The 17,433-nt window shown below is 33.9% G+C and overlaps 2 protein-coding genes across 6 annotated transcripts in view; one reads left to right on the top strand and one right to left on the bottom strand.

Moving 5' to 3' along the window:
* The window catches only part of SENP6 (SUMO specific peptidase 6), a 70,008-nt gene extending 53,916 nt beyond the window's left edge, over positions 1–16,092 (top strand). For 4 of the 5 annotated variants that reach the window (XM_063312915.1, XM_063312903.1, XM_063312922.1 and 1 more), the window contains 10 exons: positions 821–927; positions 1,003–1,119; positions 1,322–1,444; positions 2,245–2,337; positions 3,126–3,556; positions 5,120–5,223; positions 9,564–9,652; positions 11,758–11,826; positions 11,923–12,073; positions 13,786–16,092. In XM_063312915.1, coding sequence (XP_063168985.1) covers positions 821–927; positions 1,003–1,119; positions 1,322–1,444; positions 2,245–2,337; positions 3,126–3,556; positions 5,120–5,223; positions 9,564–9,652; positions 11,758–11,826; positions 11,923–12,073; positions 13,786–13,986 — 1,485 coding nt within the window. In that variant the 3' untranslated portion in view covers positions 13,987–16,092. The remainder of the gene's footprint in view (positions 1–820; positions 928–1,002; positions 1,120–1,321; positions 1,445–2,244; positions 2,338–3,125; positions 3,557–5,119; positions 5,224–9,563; positions 9,653–11,757; positions 11,827–11,922; positions 12,074–13,785) is intronic. The other variant, XR_010068613.1, reaches the window with a different exon arrangement.
* Positions 1–17,433, bottom strand: part of LOC134503995 (cytochrome c oxidase subunit 7A2, mitochondrial) — a 410,163-nt gene that overhangs the window by 231,463 nt on the left and 161,267 nt on the right. The gene's annotated exons all lie outside the window — the stretch shown is intronic.

Genomic DNA, 17,433 nt, shown 5'->3' with positions numbered 1-17,433 from the left:
GTATCATTTTTACCAGTGGGGTAGAATTCTTCCATTGGGAGTTTCTACTTCATGCCAAAAGTTCACAGGCATAGAATTATTGCTAGGAGTAGGCCTTAAAATTATTTATTTTGGAGGCAGCCTTAAATCTAAGCTCTCTTGGTTCTCTTTCAGCTGGTTTTGTTAATTGTATCCCATTTAGTATCACTATCTGTCTCTCTTTTAAAACAGATAAAAATCAAATGGCCCATATGACTTATTCACCACTTTATTGTTTCTCTATATGATTGCTTTGCCTGTATTTTAATAAATTAACTAGAATTTCAGTCAATCAACTAGAATTAATTTAAATTACACTGTTAATAGTGTTTGAATTCATATTGCATGGGTAGGCAAAGTTTGAGAGATCAAGGTCTGCAAGTCAGCTTCCCAACTTTCTAAGGGATTATAGAAATCATCTCTTAATATCTGACATCACTAAACTGCCAAATTTTTCAAAACCCCCCCCCATTTATTTAAAAAAATGCTTTCTGGGTATAAAATACAGAGAACTGTGATTTAAACAAATTAGGTTTGTCAGTCAGATCTGGAGGGTGAGTGAAGCAGGGAAGGGCAATATGGAACACCTCAGCATTCATTCATTTTATAAACAGTAATATATGAAGCTGAGAATAGTGCGTGAAGCGATATCCAAGTGATCTGCTGTTATTCCATTTGCTTTGCTTTGCTCTGCTCTGCTTCAACAATTGCTTAAGAAAAAGGAAGGATGCATAATACGCTTCTTTGTCAGTAAGGATTTAAATATTTTATGACACTTGTATTGTTTGTCAATTTTCTTAAGGTTGCCTCTGATTCTAAGATGCAGCTGCGAAATGCAACACAGTTCCAGTTTTTTGACGATGATGAAAGCGGAGAGCCACATACCGTCTTCATCGGTCCTATAGAAAAGTAAGAGCTATTTCTGCTTCTTGTAATTTCTTACATTGTATGACTTCTACTTACCTGATATATTTCTCTTTGCAGATTGATAGTTTATCCGCCTCCTCCAGCAAAAGGTGGCATTTCTGTGACCAATGAAGATCTTCATTGCTTAAACGAAGGAGAATTTTTAAATGACGTAATAATTGATTTTTATTTAAAGTAAGTTGTGTGGTGTCCATTTCACTTAGATAAGGATAATTGAGAAACTCCTTAAATTTTAAAATCCAAAATTCACAGCTGGGTAAAAATAAATGATTTGAAATATTAATTTTAAAACAAGCATTTAAAGCAAATTAGAGTTTGTGCTTTTAGTTTTAACTGTGTGCCAAACTTGTTGTGTATTCTCTTTTTCAAAATAAAGGTATCTGGTGCTAGAAAAGTTAAAAAAAGAAGATGCAGATAAGATTCATGTGTTCAGTTCCTTCTTTTACAAACGCCTTAATCAAAGAGAGAGGAGAAACCTTCAAGAAACTTCAAAGCTCACGTAAGTTGAAAGATACGTGTAGAATTTCAGTTAGACAATTCTGTTTTTCACAACTCCTATAAGAGAATGGTTTTGTTAGACGTAACACCAGCGGTCTTAAGTGACTTTGTTTTGGACTTCTGCTCTGTTATTCCTGTCTGAAAATGCTTCTATGAGCTCACAGTTTGTTTGAGTTTATCTATAATAATTTATGTAAAGCCGATTTCATGCCCTAGATTATGCTTTTGACTTGTTGTAATCCAATATCATCTAGAGATTCTAGGTTAGAAAAATGTGCTAACTCCTAACTGAGGTGCTAATAGGAGATCCTGTGTGAAAGGTGGAATATAAAATAAGCAAAAAACACAATGAAAAGGGTTAACAGAACATTAATGGAAATTAAGACTTAAATTTAGATTAAATTAAATTAAGAATGGTTGAGCAGGAAAAAATTGAAGAAGGAAGAACTCCGATTCTTGAGGCTTATGTATATAATGTTAAACCAGATTGTAACAGATCATTGTACAGCATAATTTATTTAATATAAATTGAGTAGACTAGAAATAAACATATCCATCAGTGAATCACATAAAAGACACCAACCATATGCTATAGCTAGCGTATGTACTTTGACAAATTATTTTTAACTTTCATGCCTAAATAAAATGTAAGATGACGTAGTGTTTTTGAAGTATGGATGCTATTAGATTATAGTAATAAATGAATTCTCCTTGTAGTTAGAAAAATATTTAATATTTAATTCCCTATATATATTCAGAAAAATTATGAATGCATTTCATTTCCTATTAATATGTTCACAGAATTCAGCAGAAACGGCATGGTCGAGTAAAAACATGGACACGGCACGTTGATATCTTTGAAAAAGATTTTATTTTTGTTCCTCTTAATGAAGCGTAAGTAGAACAATGTGTGTAGCTTTGGTATTACATTTATATTGGAAATGTTCACACATCATATATATCTTTTAACAATTTGTTGAACATAATGTATTTTGAGATTTTGCCTTTTAGTTGCCATCCATTGTTCTGAGCATGCACTGCATGCTTCCCCTTCTCTTCTTCTTTCATATACAAAAAGGAAATCCTTTAATTTCCATTTGCAGCTTATTCACACTGATTGTTGTGCCAGATACTCTCTAAAAGCAGCCATAGTGTTCCTTTGCACTTGATGGACTTGTCAAGCAGCAACCCACTCTGTACAGAGGAAAAAAAGTCAGTAGATTTTTCCTGCTCTTTTCCACTTGAAGCTCGAGGGGGTAGAATGAGGTACAGTGACATGCCTCTGTATACCTGACAGCTGTTCTAAATACCCTTCTGGCAAGGAGCAAACCATATTCCCTCTGTTTTTCTCTTCCAGGTGTTAACAGGAAGAAATTAAGTGAGATGAATGCTCTAATTCTATTCTCAAGGACCCATTCATGATTAGAGAACAAAATCTCTCTGAACTGGGTGGGCCTTATTTGTTGTCCTCCCATTTTAGTTCTGCACTTAAAGCTAGACAGATGAGCAGGTGGTTTTCCCTTAAGGTTGTGTTGCATTTTAGATATATAGCATCAGATCAGGAAGAAGGTACTGCTCCTGAGGTAGGGGAGCATCGTGAGAATGTATTGGCTACTTTACTCTATTAGAACATGTTATGAAGATATCTATTAATTTTCTTTGTTGTGCTTTTTCATTTGCAGTGCACACTGGTTTTTGGCTGTCATCTGCTTTCCAGGTTTTGAGAAACCAATATATGAGACTAACCCGTATTTCCAGGAAAATGTATCTACACAAGTTAAGTCTTCCTCTTTAGATCAAGATAGAAGTGCTTCATCTCCTATATGCACTGAAATGGATCTATTACAGCAGTCCTCTCTAACAGTGACAAGGAAGTTGTTCAACAAGAAGCAAGTTGCAGAATTAACTGACACAAGCACAGATACTGAGGAGAGTGAGTCATTGTACTGCAAAAGAAACTCTTCTGAGAAAAGTGGCTTTAAGAAAGTAAATCATTTAAACAGCACTGCAGAAGAATTGAGAACTATGGAACCTCTATGTCCTAAACATGATCTTAAGACTTCAGAGGCAAATGGAATGCAAAATGAACATAAAATTCATATCCAAGCTAGTGGTATGTAATCTTGTCTAACTTTGTTTTAGTATCAAGAATTTTAAAAAGTACTAAAATGTTATACTTTAGTAACAGGTTGATAAACTTTGTAATTCAGAGCTTAGTATTTAGATTGTTGATTAGGCCCATAGGTGTGGGTATATTCACATAATTGCATATTATGAACAAACCACTATAATGATGAAGTCTGCTTGAGTCAGAAATTGTCAAAATAGCCTGTCTTTGTACAGGTAGATTTATATATTTACAATTATTTTAGGTTAGATTTGCCCATTTTGACTTTTCCTTTCAACTATTTATTTTTTATAAAATTTATGTTCACCCATTTGACATGTGACTCTTTTCACCAGCCTCCTCAGTTTTTGGAAGTTTACTGTTCTGAAGTAAATGTACTGTACTGTTTTTTGGGCAAGTTGTCCACTTGAAGAGTATAATATTATCAGTGTTCCCAGTTGGTTCACTCTTCCTTGGAATGGTATCTTCATATCTTGAGAGCCACATTCTGCATATGGGGTGGGATGCTATTGTCACCACTCTCTCCGTCTTTCCCAGCTTCTCTAGTTCAGTTACCTTGGCCCTAAGAGAACAAACTTGCTTTCTGAGAGCCAGGAACTGACTGCATCATGCATGACTTCTGCCCAGTAGGAAAGTAGTCATGTATACTGATAAAGTCCACAAAATAGCCTTACATGCCTGCAGTTGACTATATGCCTGTAGTTATTAGTTAGGATTCATTTACAGGGACAATCAGCTTCCTTAATGTATCAGGAGGAGAGAAGGCCTAAAATCCTGGCCAACTTGCCTGCTGCCAAACTCATATCGAATCTTAATTTGTGAGTCTGCTCCATTGCAATTTATAATAAAATACATGGCAACATTCACTGTAGAGGAAAAGTAGAAGCTGCTTTGTCTTGATCAATACATGATCTTGATACAGCATAGGCCAAGTATGTTTTCCACTTTTTGCATTATACTGTAGATAATCAGAGTTACAAATAGTCAAAACATTCCTGGTCCCTGAAATCCAGATGTAAATAAAATGTATAATTGTTCTTATGGAAAATGTGGAAACTTTTCTCACAGTGAATAATCAGGAATTCTTTTCACAAGAAGACAAGCTGCTGCTGTAATCTTTCACATACTAAACTATTCTGTGCTGTTTTTTCCATTTAATATAGTTAGTAATGATAGTGATAGCTCTTCTTTTGATCTGACAATTTGATTTGTTCTTGAAATATAGAACATTAAGGATGAAATTTGTGAAAGTGCTTTTATGTTAATAATTGAAGCTACAGCCTGGTAGCCACTTACATGGGCATTCATTGCCATAAATTGCAAGAATCCTACTTCCCAATAGTTATGGGTAAGATTGCTGATGGTAATTGTTAATGAGGAAGTGTAGATTTGTAAAAACAGTCTAAACCCTTTTTTAAAATAATGATTTATGCTAAAAACAAACATTATTCCTTTGGAGGTTTAACCTTTTTGGTTTAGTGATAATGTTTGTATGTCTCTGTGTGTGGTTTCTTTGAATTGTTTTGTTAATCTTCATGATTAATACAGATGGTTTACAGAAAATCAGATTAAACTATAGTGAAGACTCTGCTGATAGCACTAAACTAAATGAAGATGAGCTCATAGATTTTTCAGAAGACCAGGATAACCAGGTAAAACATCTAAAGCAATATGGTTACATAACTATTATTTTTCTGTTAAAGAGTACACTTTTCCAATAGTGTTTCAAAAACAGTGAAAACAAATAGAATGAGTAATCATTCTTTGAGCAACTTGTTAAAATGATTGTCTTAAAATATTGTTTGTTGCAGTATATATAAGGTTGAGATTAGTTCAGTTCGTGAATTAGAGAAATGTACAGCAGGATGATATGCAAGCTGGCGATCATTGGCTGGGTTCAGACATAGTGGTAGGCCATAATGTGGTTGCTTGGTTTGGAGTTCTCACAATTGTATAAAGCCATTTTAGAAAGCTGTAAATCATTCCTTATGCCTTAGTTTGACATTGTGAAACTTTATGGATTGAAGGCAAGAACTAAGGTTACATGGAACAGTTGTGTAAACATGGAACAGATGTCAGTATTCAAATATGGGAAGAAATTATTGAGAATCTATTGCTTTGAAAAGGCAGGAAAAAAGGGCCTAGAATTTAACCTTGGGTCTGACACAGACATATATATATAATATATGTGGTTGGAGTCCAGAATTTAAAGTAGGCTGATCTTTGGGGCATGTGTGACCCAATAAATCAATAAAATAAAGGCTCCTTATCTACATATGTAATGTATTTAAAGCCTCTACTGTTAGCTAGTGAGTGCAGCATGTCACATTTCTGGTGTGTGTGTGTTGGGGTGGGTGTGGATACACTGCTGAGTCTGGTGTGAAATCCAAAAGAACTTAAAACAGTAGTCAATAAACATTAGCAATCAGACAAGTGATTTAGTATTGATCTGGAGTAAATAAAGTAGTAAGATAATTGATATTTTGTTACATTTTGTTTTATACAGTTCATAAATGGAGGAAATGTAAGGGGTGCGTGTGCATGCATGCATGTTTGGAATTTTCTACTATAGGTCTACTAGATGTTCATTAAAAATATTACAGTCTTCTCCAGTCTCTTCTCTGGATGGCACTTTCATAATTATGTTTCCAATACCATCCACTAGAAGGCAAGCTTTATCCATTTTTCTGATCACTGAAAGTGGGAATCCATGTTTCATTTCTGTACATCCACACAGACAGACTACATGTTTGTTGTTGAGAAAAGTTAGGATTATTATAAGGTTTAATTTTAATAAATTTCTTCTATGTTGCTAGAGATAAGGAAGAGATTTTTCATTCATGTAGCTACTGAGCATGAAAGTTACTCTTGAGTAGCACCTGCCTTGTTCTTAGCAGTTTTCACAAAAATATAAAGAAATTTCCATTTTGTATTCTCTGGCAAAGCATTCACAATACAATGTCTAGGCATATTCTGTACACCAAATAGGCTAGGCAGTATAGCCAGCATCACATCAATCTGCACAAACAGAGCAAGTATCTCAGATCTCATTAGTTAGTTATTTTCCAAGGAAATGTAGCAGTGGCTTTTGCATGTATTTCCCAAGCACAGTCAGAAAGCAGATGTTACCATTGGCTAGACAGTGTTCTAGTGCCTTTTCACCATTCACAGTTTGTTGACCACATCGCTGACCAGAGAATTACTGCAAAATTAACTTGTTTTTAAGCTTTGGAATTTTTGTTTTTTCCCCCTAATTATTATGTTATTATGTAATGGTACCTTGCTGCAGTGTTATGTATTAATTAAGGGTGTGCACAAAATAAGAAATGTTTTTGATTTCAGCTTGGGACAGAACATTTTGACAGAACATTTTGAATTAGCAGCATTCCAATGGAAGAAAATCTATAGTTGCCTCTGTTTTTCATATTTCTTCAGAACAAAATTCAAAATACTTTGTTGTGATCATGGTAAACAGTAGGAATGTGCAGCTAGCTGCTCCTGATTGTTTTTTACCTTAGAATCACAAGAATAGTGGGTGATAGTCCATGCTGAATGTTAATCAACTACTCAAATTACAGATCTGGTGAAGGGGATGATTTTAAACAAATAAATAAAACCATGTAAGAAACAGTGGGAAACACATCTCATCTTGGTCAAGTTTTCCTTTTGGCTTTTTTTCAGCTTATCCGTTCAATAAAAGCAACTTTGGTTCTTTGCTGACACTTTTGTTTGCACATAAATGTAGCTGGTAGTGATAAAAAATAAATAAATAAAAGTCTGCCACTGCTTTTTGATTGCATAAATAATGTAGTCAAAAAACAGAAGCAGCCTTGTATTTATTTAATCTTTACAAGAGAACAGAAGAGTATACCCAGCTTATGTTGTTGTTTATTCATTTAGTCGCTTCCGACTCCTCGTGACTTCATGGAGCAGCCCACGCCAGAGCTTCCTGTCAGTCGTCAACACCCCCAGCTCCCCCAGGGATGAGTCCGTCACCTCTAGAATATCATCCATCCACCTTGCCCTTGGTCGGCCCCTCTTCCTTTTGCCCTCCACTCTCCCTAGCATCAGCATCTTCTCCAGGGTGTCCTGTCTTCTCATTATGTGGCCAAAGTATTTCAGTTTTGCCTTTAATATTCCTGCAAGTGAGCAGTCTGGCTTTATTTCCTCAAGGATGGACTGGTTTGATCTTCTTGCAGTCCAAGGCACTCTCAGCATGTACTCACACCCAAAGCTCACACCCAAAGTATTCCAATGAATGCTATTTTCCCCAAAGCAAAGGTTTGTTTGGCTTTGTTTTTACCAGGCATATAGCTGCAACCATCTTCTTTCCCCTCAGCATTCTTTTCCCACATCACCTGAACCAATCTAAACCAATAGCAGTTAACTAGGACTTATTATTGTATTGGCTAGACTGGAAACTAACTGAAAAAGGGCAACTCAATCATAAGCCACATTCAAAATAATGCTATTCAAAGCAGCCAATTTTTGTTTCATACTTGAAATAAAACAGCAAACTTGGTTTTACATTTGACCCCCCCACCCACTCCTTAAGCCAACAATTTCATACATTGTCATGTTTCAAGACAATCCATGTCCCTAATGTTCCATATTACGTTGATAATGTTAATTTCTAAAGCCAAATGAGCTGTCTGATGTAATAGGTGAGCAATGTTGACTTATATCCCGTGTTTTAATTAGAAAAAGTCATTTTTTTGAAAGGAAGAAATCAGTTTTTGGGTTCGTGCAAGAATTATTTTATAACCACCATATTTATGTATATAACCTCCAAAGGATAGATATAAGCCACCCAGAATTGTTTGGGAGCTGGGCAGCCTCCAAGTCAAAATAATAAAGAAAATAATTGATACTTGCATGATCCAAAGACAAGAGGGCCTGTTCAGATGCTTTTTGCCACCATAATTGGACCAACAGGGAGAGATTATGAAGCGGCTGCAGAGTTACATGCATGCTTTCTAACTGCTGAAAAAAGTTAGACTTTTAAGACTGTTGGAATATGGGGTGCCTTTAAGATTTTATAGGATTGTAAAGTTAACACTGACTATAATACAGTTTTTAAATTAGAGTTTAATCATGTAGCATATGAAGATATTTGCATTTTGATAAACACTGATTACAGTGTTAGTTGTCAATGTATAAGCTGATACGTCTCCAAAGACTTCTTTAAATTGCTTGGTACAATCCTGTGTGGATTGGGAGATAGCATTTCAACAGGGTATTTGAATACCTTAAATGAACTTTTGGCTTATTTTTTTTAACATTTCACTATATAATTGAAAAGCATAAACTTATAAAAAAAAAGCTGTTTCTAGTAACTAAATAATTTCACCTAATACGGAATTTATTATAGAATTAAAGAGTGGTCAGTTTGGGTGGTTGTTATTAATGTTACAATTATTAACAGTGTAAGAAAAGTTAGAACATTTATTTATTTATTATTCAAATTTAATTACCGCCCATATGTTGGGTTATTTTTATATTTAATGCTTCAACGTAATTTTTTGAGAGATAGAGAGTAAACAGATAGTAGGCTTGCAGAATCTACTTTATTTTTATTAGCAACTTGAGATTCCTCACCCAGAGCCAGATGCAGAAGACATAGAATGAAATATGGTAACTGAATCCAGCAATTTGTATTGAGTAAAGTACCAGAAGTGAATGGAGCTTATAGTGCTCATATATATACACACAGACACATACATATATACATACACACACATACATATACTTATATATATATATACACACATACATACACACACACACCCATCCATCCATCCATCTCCATTCCTGATTATCCCAAACTTTTTAAATCTCAAAAGTATAATTGAATAGTAAAACATTTTGTTGCTACTATTATTAAAGACTGGGGAAACAGAATTTTTGCCTATGTACTTCAGATCATATAGTAGATCCCTATTTTTTTCATAACTCTGATTTCAGACATATTAAAATAGGTTTTGTTTTCTAGGACAATAGTAGTGATGATGATGGTCTTGCTGATGATAATTGTAATTCAGAATTAGGACAGTGGCATCTAAAGCCGACCATATGCAAACAGTAAGTTTTAAAGTAAGATATTTATAACTTTCTGTAAGTATTGTATACATCTTCAAATAAGTTGTAAAGAGGGAATGCCACCTTGAAAATCATTAAAATTTTAGTTCCCAAACCGATTGTCATTTTTAAAATTCTTTCTAATTTACTTTTGTATTATTGTAAGCCACAATAACTCTTTTTGGAATTGAGCAGCATAAAAATTGGGGAAATAGAACCAACGAACTTCTAACTTTAAATTTGGGATTTTGTTGTAGTTGCCTGATAAAGCCAGAAGAGTTAGACCTAGCCTTCTCATCAAAGCTGCACTGGAGAAGAGAGGTGGGGTGGTGATCTCTGATTCACCTTTCAGTTTCCTCCAGAATTACCTCTTACACTGTTCTGGAATATTTAAGAACCTTTCACTAGTCTGAAAGGGAAACTGGAGCAAGTATCTTCTCCATCTGTTTTCCTTGACAGAAAACCTCCACTGAATCTTGAGTCTCCTGTACAAAAGAAGCCCTTTTGCTCATGCAGGGGCAAGTCTGGAACCAACTATAGTCTTCTCAAGTATAATTCATCTAGGTTCTATGACAACTTTGATCAGCTGTCTCCATTGTAAATAAGTTGTCCATCAAATTGAACTAAATTCAGAAAAACAGACATAATTAATAATTAATATTTGATAAGTTGTGGATTCTTTTTGCCTTGAGGCTACCAGAGTGAGACAATTATATCTTTAAGTTATATCTTGGCACAAGTTGATTCTGAGAGGTGGTAGATCAAGTATTTTGCTCTCTGGCTCACACCTAGGAATGAATGATCCATGGGTTATTGGATCAGATACCAGCTTTTCTTTGAAAAGCGGATACCAAATTGTTTTGATATCCCAACATTTTACCTCAAAGCTATTTACATTGGTAATCACAGTTTCTTAAATTCTTTTTTGTAATAGGAAGTTTTAATTATCACTGGAATCGCTTCCTTATATTCAAGTAGTTCCTTAACTGAGAGAAATACATTGCTGTTTTTTAATGGACCAAAAATTTGTGATTTAAAATAAGTCTTGAGTAGAACGGAGTATCCTTCTGAAGTGTCTTTTTTTTCCAGATTTCATTCAGTGAAATCCTTTAGGTACTATAATTGCAAGTTAAAATAGTGTCTGTCCTCCTGGAATCATGTTGAAAAACAATTTATTAATTTGCCTATATTATTTCATATTACAGCTGTGCATATTTTAAAAAATGGTTTAAAGAAGTGCCTCAGAATTTGTGTTTTGTGTTTTATTGAGTAGCGGCATCTCTCTGCTACTCAGTAAAATAGCTCTATCTTTTTTACAGGTTTCCCTGTAATTCTGAATAAAGATATGGCTACTTGAAGAATTGTATTAAGCACATTTTAATCAGGCAGCTCATTCAAGCAGCCACATCTTTAATTTTTTTCAGTCTAGCAAAAGTTCCACAAGAATTGTTTTTGAAAAATACACAGCCCTACTCTGTAATATAGCTCTAAGCATTAATTTTCAAGTATTATATAGAATAGTGACTAAGAGACTGACTCTTAAGTATTGAGCTAATTTTTTTTCCTCTGTGAAGAGCTTAATAAATAGTCTTAAGCTACAGTATAAGAGACTCTTGCTTAACTTACAGGGAAGAATGTTAAATGTAGGTTTTTCTAATTCAGTCATAGGTATTGAAATCCTATTAAAACTGAACAAATAGGAAAATAACTTGGTTTATAACTTGTACAGGTTCCAAGAAAAAATGTATAGTATATCAGAGCTATCTTAAGTGTAGCAGTTTTTATCCTATTTATGCCTGTTTTTATAACAAAAGTTAGAAGAATCTACTCAGCTTATCATATTTAATCAAGAGTTAAATCTAGTTATAGTTCACCATGCAATTTTTAGCACCATATTTTACTTTGGACAGGAATGGAATTTTAGTTGGAAGAACAGTTAAAAAGTCTTTCATATTTAGCTTTGAATTTGAAGATCATATAAAAGGAGGAAACACAGGCTATTGTTCACAATGTTTATAATGTGAACAGAAGGGGCTTCTTCATATCTGCAGCAGAGATTATTTAATGTGATAGTATACTGAAGTGAAAAAATACTTACCTTTTTGTAGGCCTTGCATTCTGCTCATGGATTCACTAAGAGGCCCCTGCCGATCAAATGTCGTCAGAACACTAAGGGAGTAAGTAAAGTAGCCTGTACAATTTCCAACTATTTTCAGTATTGGAATACTTGATAAAAATGTCCTTTTGGGCCTTGTTTGATTTTTGTGTTGTAGATACTTGGAAGTGGAATGGGAAGTAAGGAAAGGGAGCAGAAGAAGTTTCTCTAAAGATGTCATGAAAGGCTCAAACCCCAAAGTGCCACAACAGAACAATTTCAGTGATTGCGGAGTTTATGTGCTACAGTATGTGGAGAGCTTTTTTGAGGTGAATGTATTTGTCTTTTAAATATTACGTTACAGATTTTGTTCTCAGTTTTTTTTTTATGAGTGTTATTTAATTTAATTAGTTTCAACATTTCATTAGTTTTACATAACTGAATATCTTACATTGTTTTGAAAACTGCCAGTTGTTAAAATCCAAATACTATAAAAATATCAACAGTAATAATTAGCACAGCATAAACTGTGAAATAAGATAAAGAATTACAGTAACGTCTGTCCAGACAGTAAAGATCTGTATGCATTTTTCCAGTAAGAAATGTAATGCATCCTTGTAGCAGTTACCATGTCCAAAACATGTTTGGTATACTTGTGGGCATAATATTTAGTAACATTAAAGAGTAATATTAAACAATAGGAGTTTGAAAGGAAATTCAGCTTTTAGAACTTAATGCATTGTGTCATGAATCATTTTACAAAATAGTTGAGCTTTGCAACTTTGCCATTAAATATGAAAAAATTATCCAACCTGATCATTACATTTCCAACAATTTTTGGAAAATAAATTGTCCAGTAGCAAATAGTCCAGCTGTAAAACATTTTATTCCCATTTCCTCTAAGTAATTCAACGTAAATCTAATGTTTTTCTTCCACTGAGGAAATTCTCATTGTTGCATATAAATTATTCTGTCTCAATTCTGCATCCATTTAATCATACGGTTTTTAACTTATTAAGTTGCTGAGCCATATTTCACCATCAAATTACAAATAAGGCCCAGCAAATACTCCAAATTTTGTGTTACAAGTTTTCAAGTATAGTCAAGTTTCCAAGTGCTTCCCCTTGCTTATGTAGTTCTTTTAAACTATACTGCTTATTTGGAGATACTGAAAATGGTAAGTTGGTTCTGGCCATTCTGAAGATAGACTCAAAAGATTCCATCTTTGTCTTGTCAATGATTAAATCATGACCAACTATTTTAATAATGACAGCAACTGTTTTTTGTCCACATCATTGCTTGACTCTTTCTTTTTAAAATACATTTGCATTTTTAAGAAATGCAATATGTTATATTTTCAAATGCATTTGATGTCATTTTTTGAATTAAGAATTTTGAGGCAGTGCAAAACGTAAGAGTTTATCAAAGTACACCAAATACGCTCCCTCCTTTAAAGACAGAAAATCTTTTATAGTGATAGCTTCTTAGAGTTACCTGCGGACGTGCTCTTGGTTTAAATTATTTTGCTGCTGTTTTCTTCTTGGTGGGTTGTCAATAGTGGTTTTGGAATACTTAAACAATAAAACTGTAAGGATGCATTCTTAGATGCACTCTATTCGTTTCATGCTTTACCTATTATCTCTGGAGAAGGGAGGTTACGTTTTTGGGTGTGGGATGACTTAAAAGTGTGTTTTCTAGGATCATGCTCCTAGAAGGTTAGGAAAGTAATCCCCAGAAAGGAAGAAAAGTGTGAAAATTCTGTCTTAGCTGGAGCCCCTTAATACTGGTGGTGTGTGGGAAGACTTCTTAGCAGTCTTGACTGTGGGGTAAGACTACTATGAAGTGCTGGTGATGGATGGAGCTGGATCCACAGGAAAGCACCGTCATTGAAACTTTATAAATGTGCATGAAGTATCAGGAAAAATTTTAAATGTGACATTGACCAGATTTTTAACTCCTAATTTTGTAGCACTTTGTGCAATGTAATTATGTAGAAATTCCATATAGACACTATTGTAAACCTATCTTTTGTCTCTCCTAGACTCCTATTCTAAGCTTTGAATTACCAATGAATCTAACAGACTGGTTTCCACGCCCAAGAATGAAAACAAAACGAGATGAAATAAGGAACATAATCCTGAATCTACAAGAACAGCAAAACAAAGAAAAGAAGGGGCATAAGGACAGTAATCTAACAGAGAAATACTTTCAGGAAAGAACAGAACAATTTATCAGCAGCTGAATCTTTTGTCATATGTTAGCCGTACATCAAATTAAAAAAGAAAAGAAGAAAAAAACCCTGAAATTTACTTGTCTCCACTGAAACGAAGGACTTCTAGTATTATCAGCTCAAACTTATTGTTGAGGGGTATAAATGTTGACCCAATTCCCCCAGTGTATTAATTAGAATAATCTGTATATATGTTAATTAGGCCAACTTTTTTCAACCTTTGTAATTATGTTTTTCACTACTTAGGAAACCTTTGTTATGTGTTTCTGTTTATAGAACTTAATAGCAACTTCTAGACACAAAATAAATAAATACAATATTTATAGGATAAATTGGTTAACTTTTTCTGTGTTAAGTAAAATTATCATTGAATATTTCCCAGTAAGACTTCTATAATGCATGGGGAATGCTTACGTAGCAAGGTAATCAAATTCATATGTTAATTTACAGTTGCCATTACAAGATGTTCTGCTTCAGAAATGTGCAAAGAATTAAGAATGTATCTAAATGCATTGTGTTTCCAAGGTGAGTGGTTTGCACTTAAGATCCAAGTGCAGGCAATACAATATTCAGCCAGGAATGTTTCAGATACTGAGAGAAGTAACTTCACAAATACTTGGAAAATGCTGCTTCCTGATTGCAAGTCTTACTCAAGCAGTATTTAATACGGTCTCAAAAGGTTGGCTTGAGTAATACTGTTAGATCCTCCTCTATTATTTTATGTGGTTCCTGAATGTTGTTTAAATGTATTTTCACAATTCTTTCATTATAAAATTGTATTTTTGGTAAGTGTGCTTGAAATAGCAGAAAATTGCCACCTTAAAATTTCTGTCAGAATTCTGAATGTTGCATTCATATGTGCTTTATCTATCTGAACTTTTTTTAATGGTATGAGTACTATTTTTTTGTAACGCACAGAAAAACCAAAATATTGCTAGACGTCATTGCTTGCTTGCTTCTGTCTTAACAAGAAATGTCTAATAATTCTAAGACACCTTGTTGGCATTATTTCCATGATGTAATTTGATTTTTAAATTATGTAAAAAGACAATAGCCTTCTTATACCAACTCTAAAAATCCAAAAGACAGCAACTAGGTCCTATAACATTTTAAAGCATGCTCACAAGATACTGTCTTTATATGAGGGAATAGAAACTCCTTTTCGTCGAATAATGCCTTTGTTAAAAACAAATTCTTCTTAGGAAGGAGGATGCTTTGGATGTAATAAATGCGAAGTATTATAGATGAAACAGGCAGTACTGCCATTGCAACACACAATCCATTTCAGCTTCTTCACAATAGAACATTCTGTGTAGAAAGTATATTTGCATCCAGTTTTTACTGTGATTATGTTGATGTCACCTACACAGTAGGTGACATCAACATAAGTAGTCATACTTTGTACAGGATCAGAGATTGCTTTGCCCAAAGAACAGTTCTGAAGAAGACATCGCTTTGGTCTGCTGCCCAGCATTAAAGTTGTTTAAATCCTATAGACTTCGATTTAAGAATATTGGGTTTGCAGCCTTAGTGGCAAAGCTTTCCATATCTTCTTCCATAAATTACTTTTAATAGATGGACAGTAATAGGGCTCTCATGACATTTGTCAGTATTAAAACATATGAATTGAGATGACTCTTTCCTATAAATCCACATAGAACCAACTCTTGGGCTTAGGTAAAAAAGAAAAAAAATATTCTATATTTTTCAATGCCTAAAATTTGCCTGAGTAGCAGTAGGACAGAGAAGCAAGAAACAAGAATAAACAAAAGGGGTTGACAGCAAATGGAATTTACTTACTTCGATATTTTTTTTTAGTGCTACTTGAACATATAGTAGGGAAATTTACATAGCAAAATGCACATTCTCGTGCAAGATTATTTGTTGCAATATTTGGATTTATATGTAATTAGATTTTGCTTTTGTTTTTAATAGGTTGTGGTCTATCTTAGTTTCTCTTTGTTTGGTTCTGTTCCTGAGAATGGAGCTTGTATTTCTTTTCAAGATGTGAAGAATGCAATGTTTCTCTCTTAATATTATGGTAAAGGATCAGTCATGCAGCAAGCTGATAAACATGTTGATAGAGATTTATTTTTTTAATAAAACAATGAAAACAAATGTAATGACCATGAGTATTTGTAATACATATTGTTTAGGTTTAAACAGATGTGTTCCTACATCCTTTAAAAAGTAACTTGCCCATTGGAGATTAATAAGCACTTAAATTCAGATTTTAGTTAGACTGCTCTAGATCTCTTTTATCCTCATTTTAATGTTTACCTATAGTAGAATAAATTCATTATACTTAACCATAAAAGAGAATTTTTAATTTAAAAACTTCGGGATGTTTTTTTCTAATGCCTTCAGATTTCATCCCCCCCCCCCTTTCCCTCTTTTGCAATCCTATACATGCTTATTTGGAGGGAAAATTTGTTAAACATTAGTGTGCCTTACTTCAGATTCATTGGATTGCATTCTTGCTTAAAAGTCACTGTATATCTGTTTTTAAGATGGCACAAGATAAGCGCACAATTCGGTTCACAAAAGGAATATGAATAAATGAATATTCAGACTATAGTATCAAGTGGCAGGCTAATTAGAAATATATCTTGTATACGTTTTCATGTTGGATAGAATAGCAGTCAAGAATTCTTATAAAAGTTTTAGGTTACTTAGCATGAAAAATGTATGACTCTCTGGTAAACATTTGCTGGCAGCAGATGCAGAGATGACATTTAATATTCCCTTGTGGTATTCTTTAATTTTCTTGTTGAGGGAGTTGGTAGCTCATATGTACAGGATATTAAGGAATATTCTAAAACTAGAATGTGTTATCCCAGTGTAACAGGAGTTTATTTTGTTATTTAGATGCTTGCATATTTCTACCTAAGAGTTCGTTCTTTTCAAATGGGAAAAATTATTGCAATAATAATTTCATAACAGCCTGCCTCTGGTAAAAGTCAGCTTTAGTGCTTTGTAAAAACACTTGAACAATATTTCCAATATTTTCCTTTTCAGTATCTAACTCCATATTTTTCATTTTCCATGTTCATTTGCTATAGTGATTTTGCAAGCTGAATGTTGTTGCTTCTTTCTCAAAAGATAATCCATTAAAGCATCTGCACTGCGGGAATAATGTGATACATGTTTAGATTGATCCATTTCAAATACAGTTTACGGTGTCAAATCTCTAGTTGTAGAATGTGTGGAGGCAGGTGACCCTACATTAATTTATTTCTCTTACATCTGTTTGATTTCATTATGCAGTGAGCTTTGAGACAGGAAGTATATAAAGCGTGTCACACTTACATTATTAAGCAGTATAATCCAAGATTATTCTTAATCCTATTTTCACAGATGATCACCAAAATGAAGCTTTTACTTTGCTCTTCTGTGATTTCCTTTGGTTGAGCTGGCTTTACATTGTTTTATACACTATGCATTAGCAGGTCTTCAAGC

This window comes from Candoia aspera, chromosome 1 (genome assembly GCF_035149785.1).
Source record: "Candoia aspera isolate rCanAsp1 chromosome 1, rCanAsp1.hap2, whole genome shotgun sequence".
In the NCBI taxonomy this organism is placed as follows: Eukaryota; Metazoa; Chordata; class Lepidosauria; order Squamata; family Boidae; genus Candoia; species Candoia aspera.
This window is presented reverse-complemented; position numbering and strand designations above follow the sequence as displayed.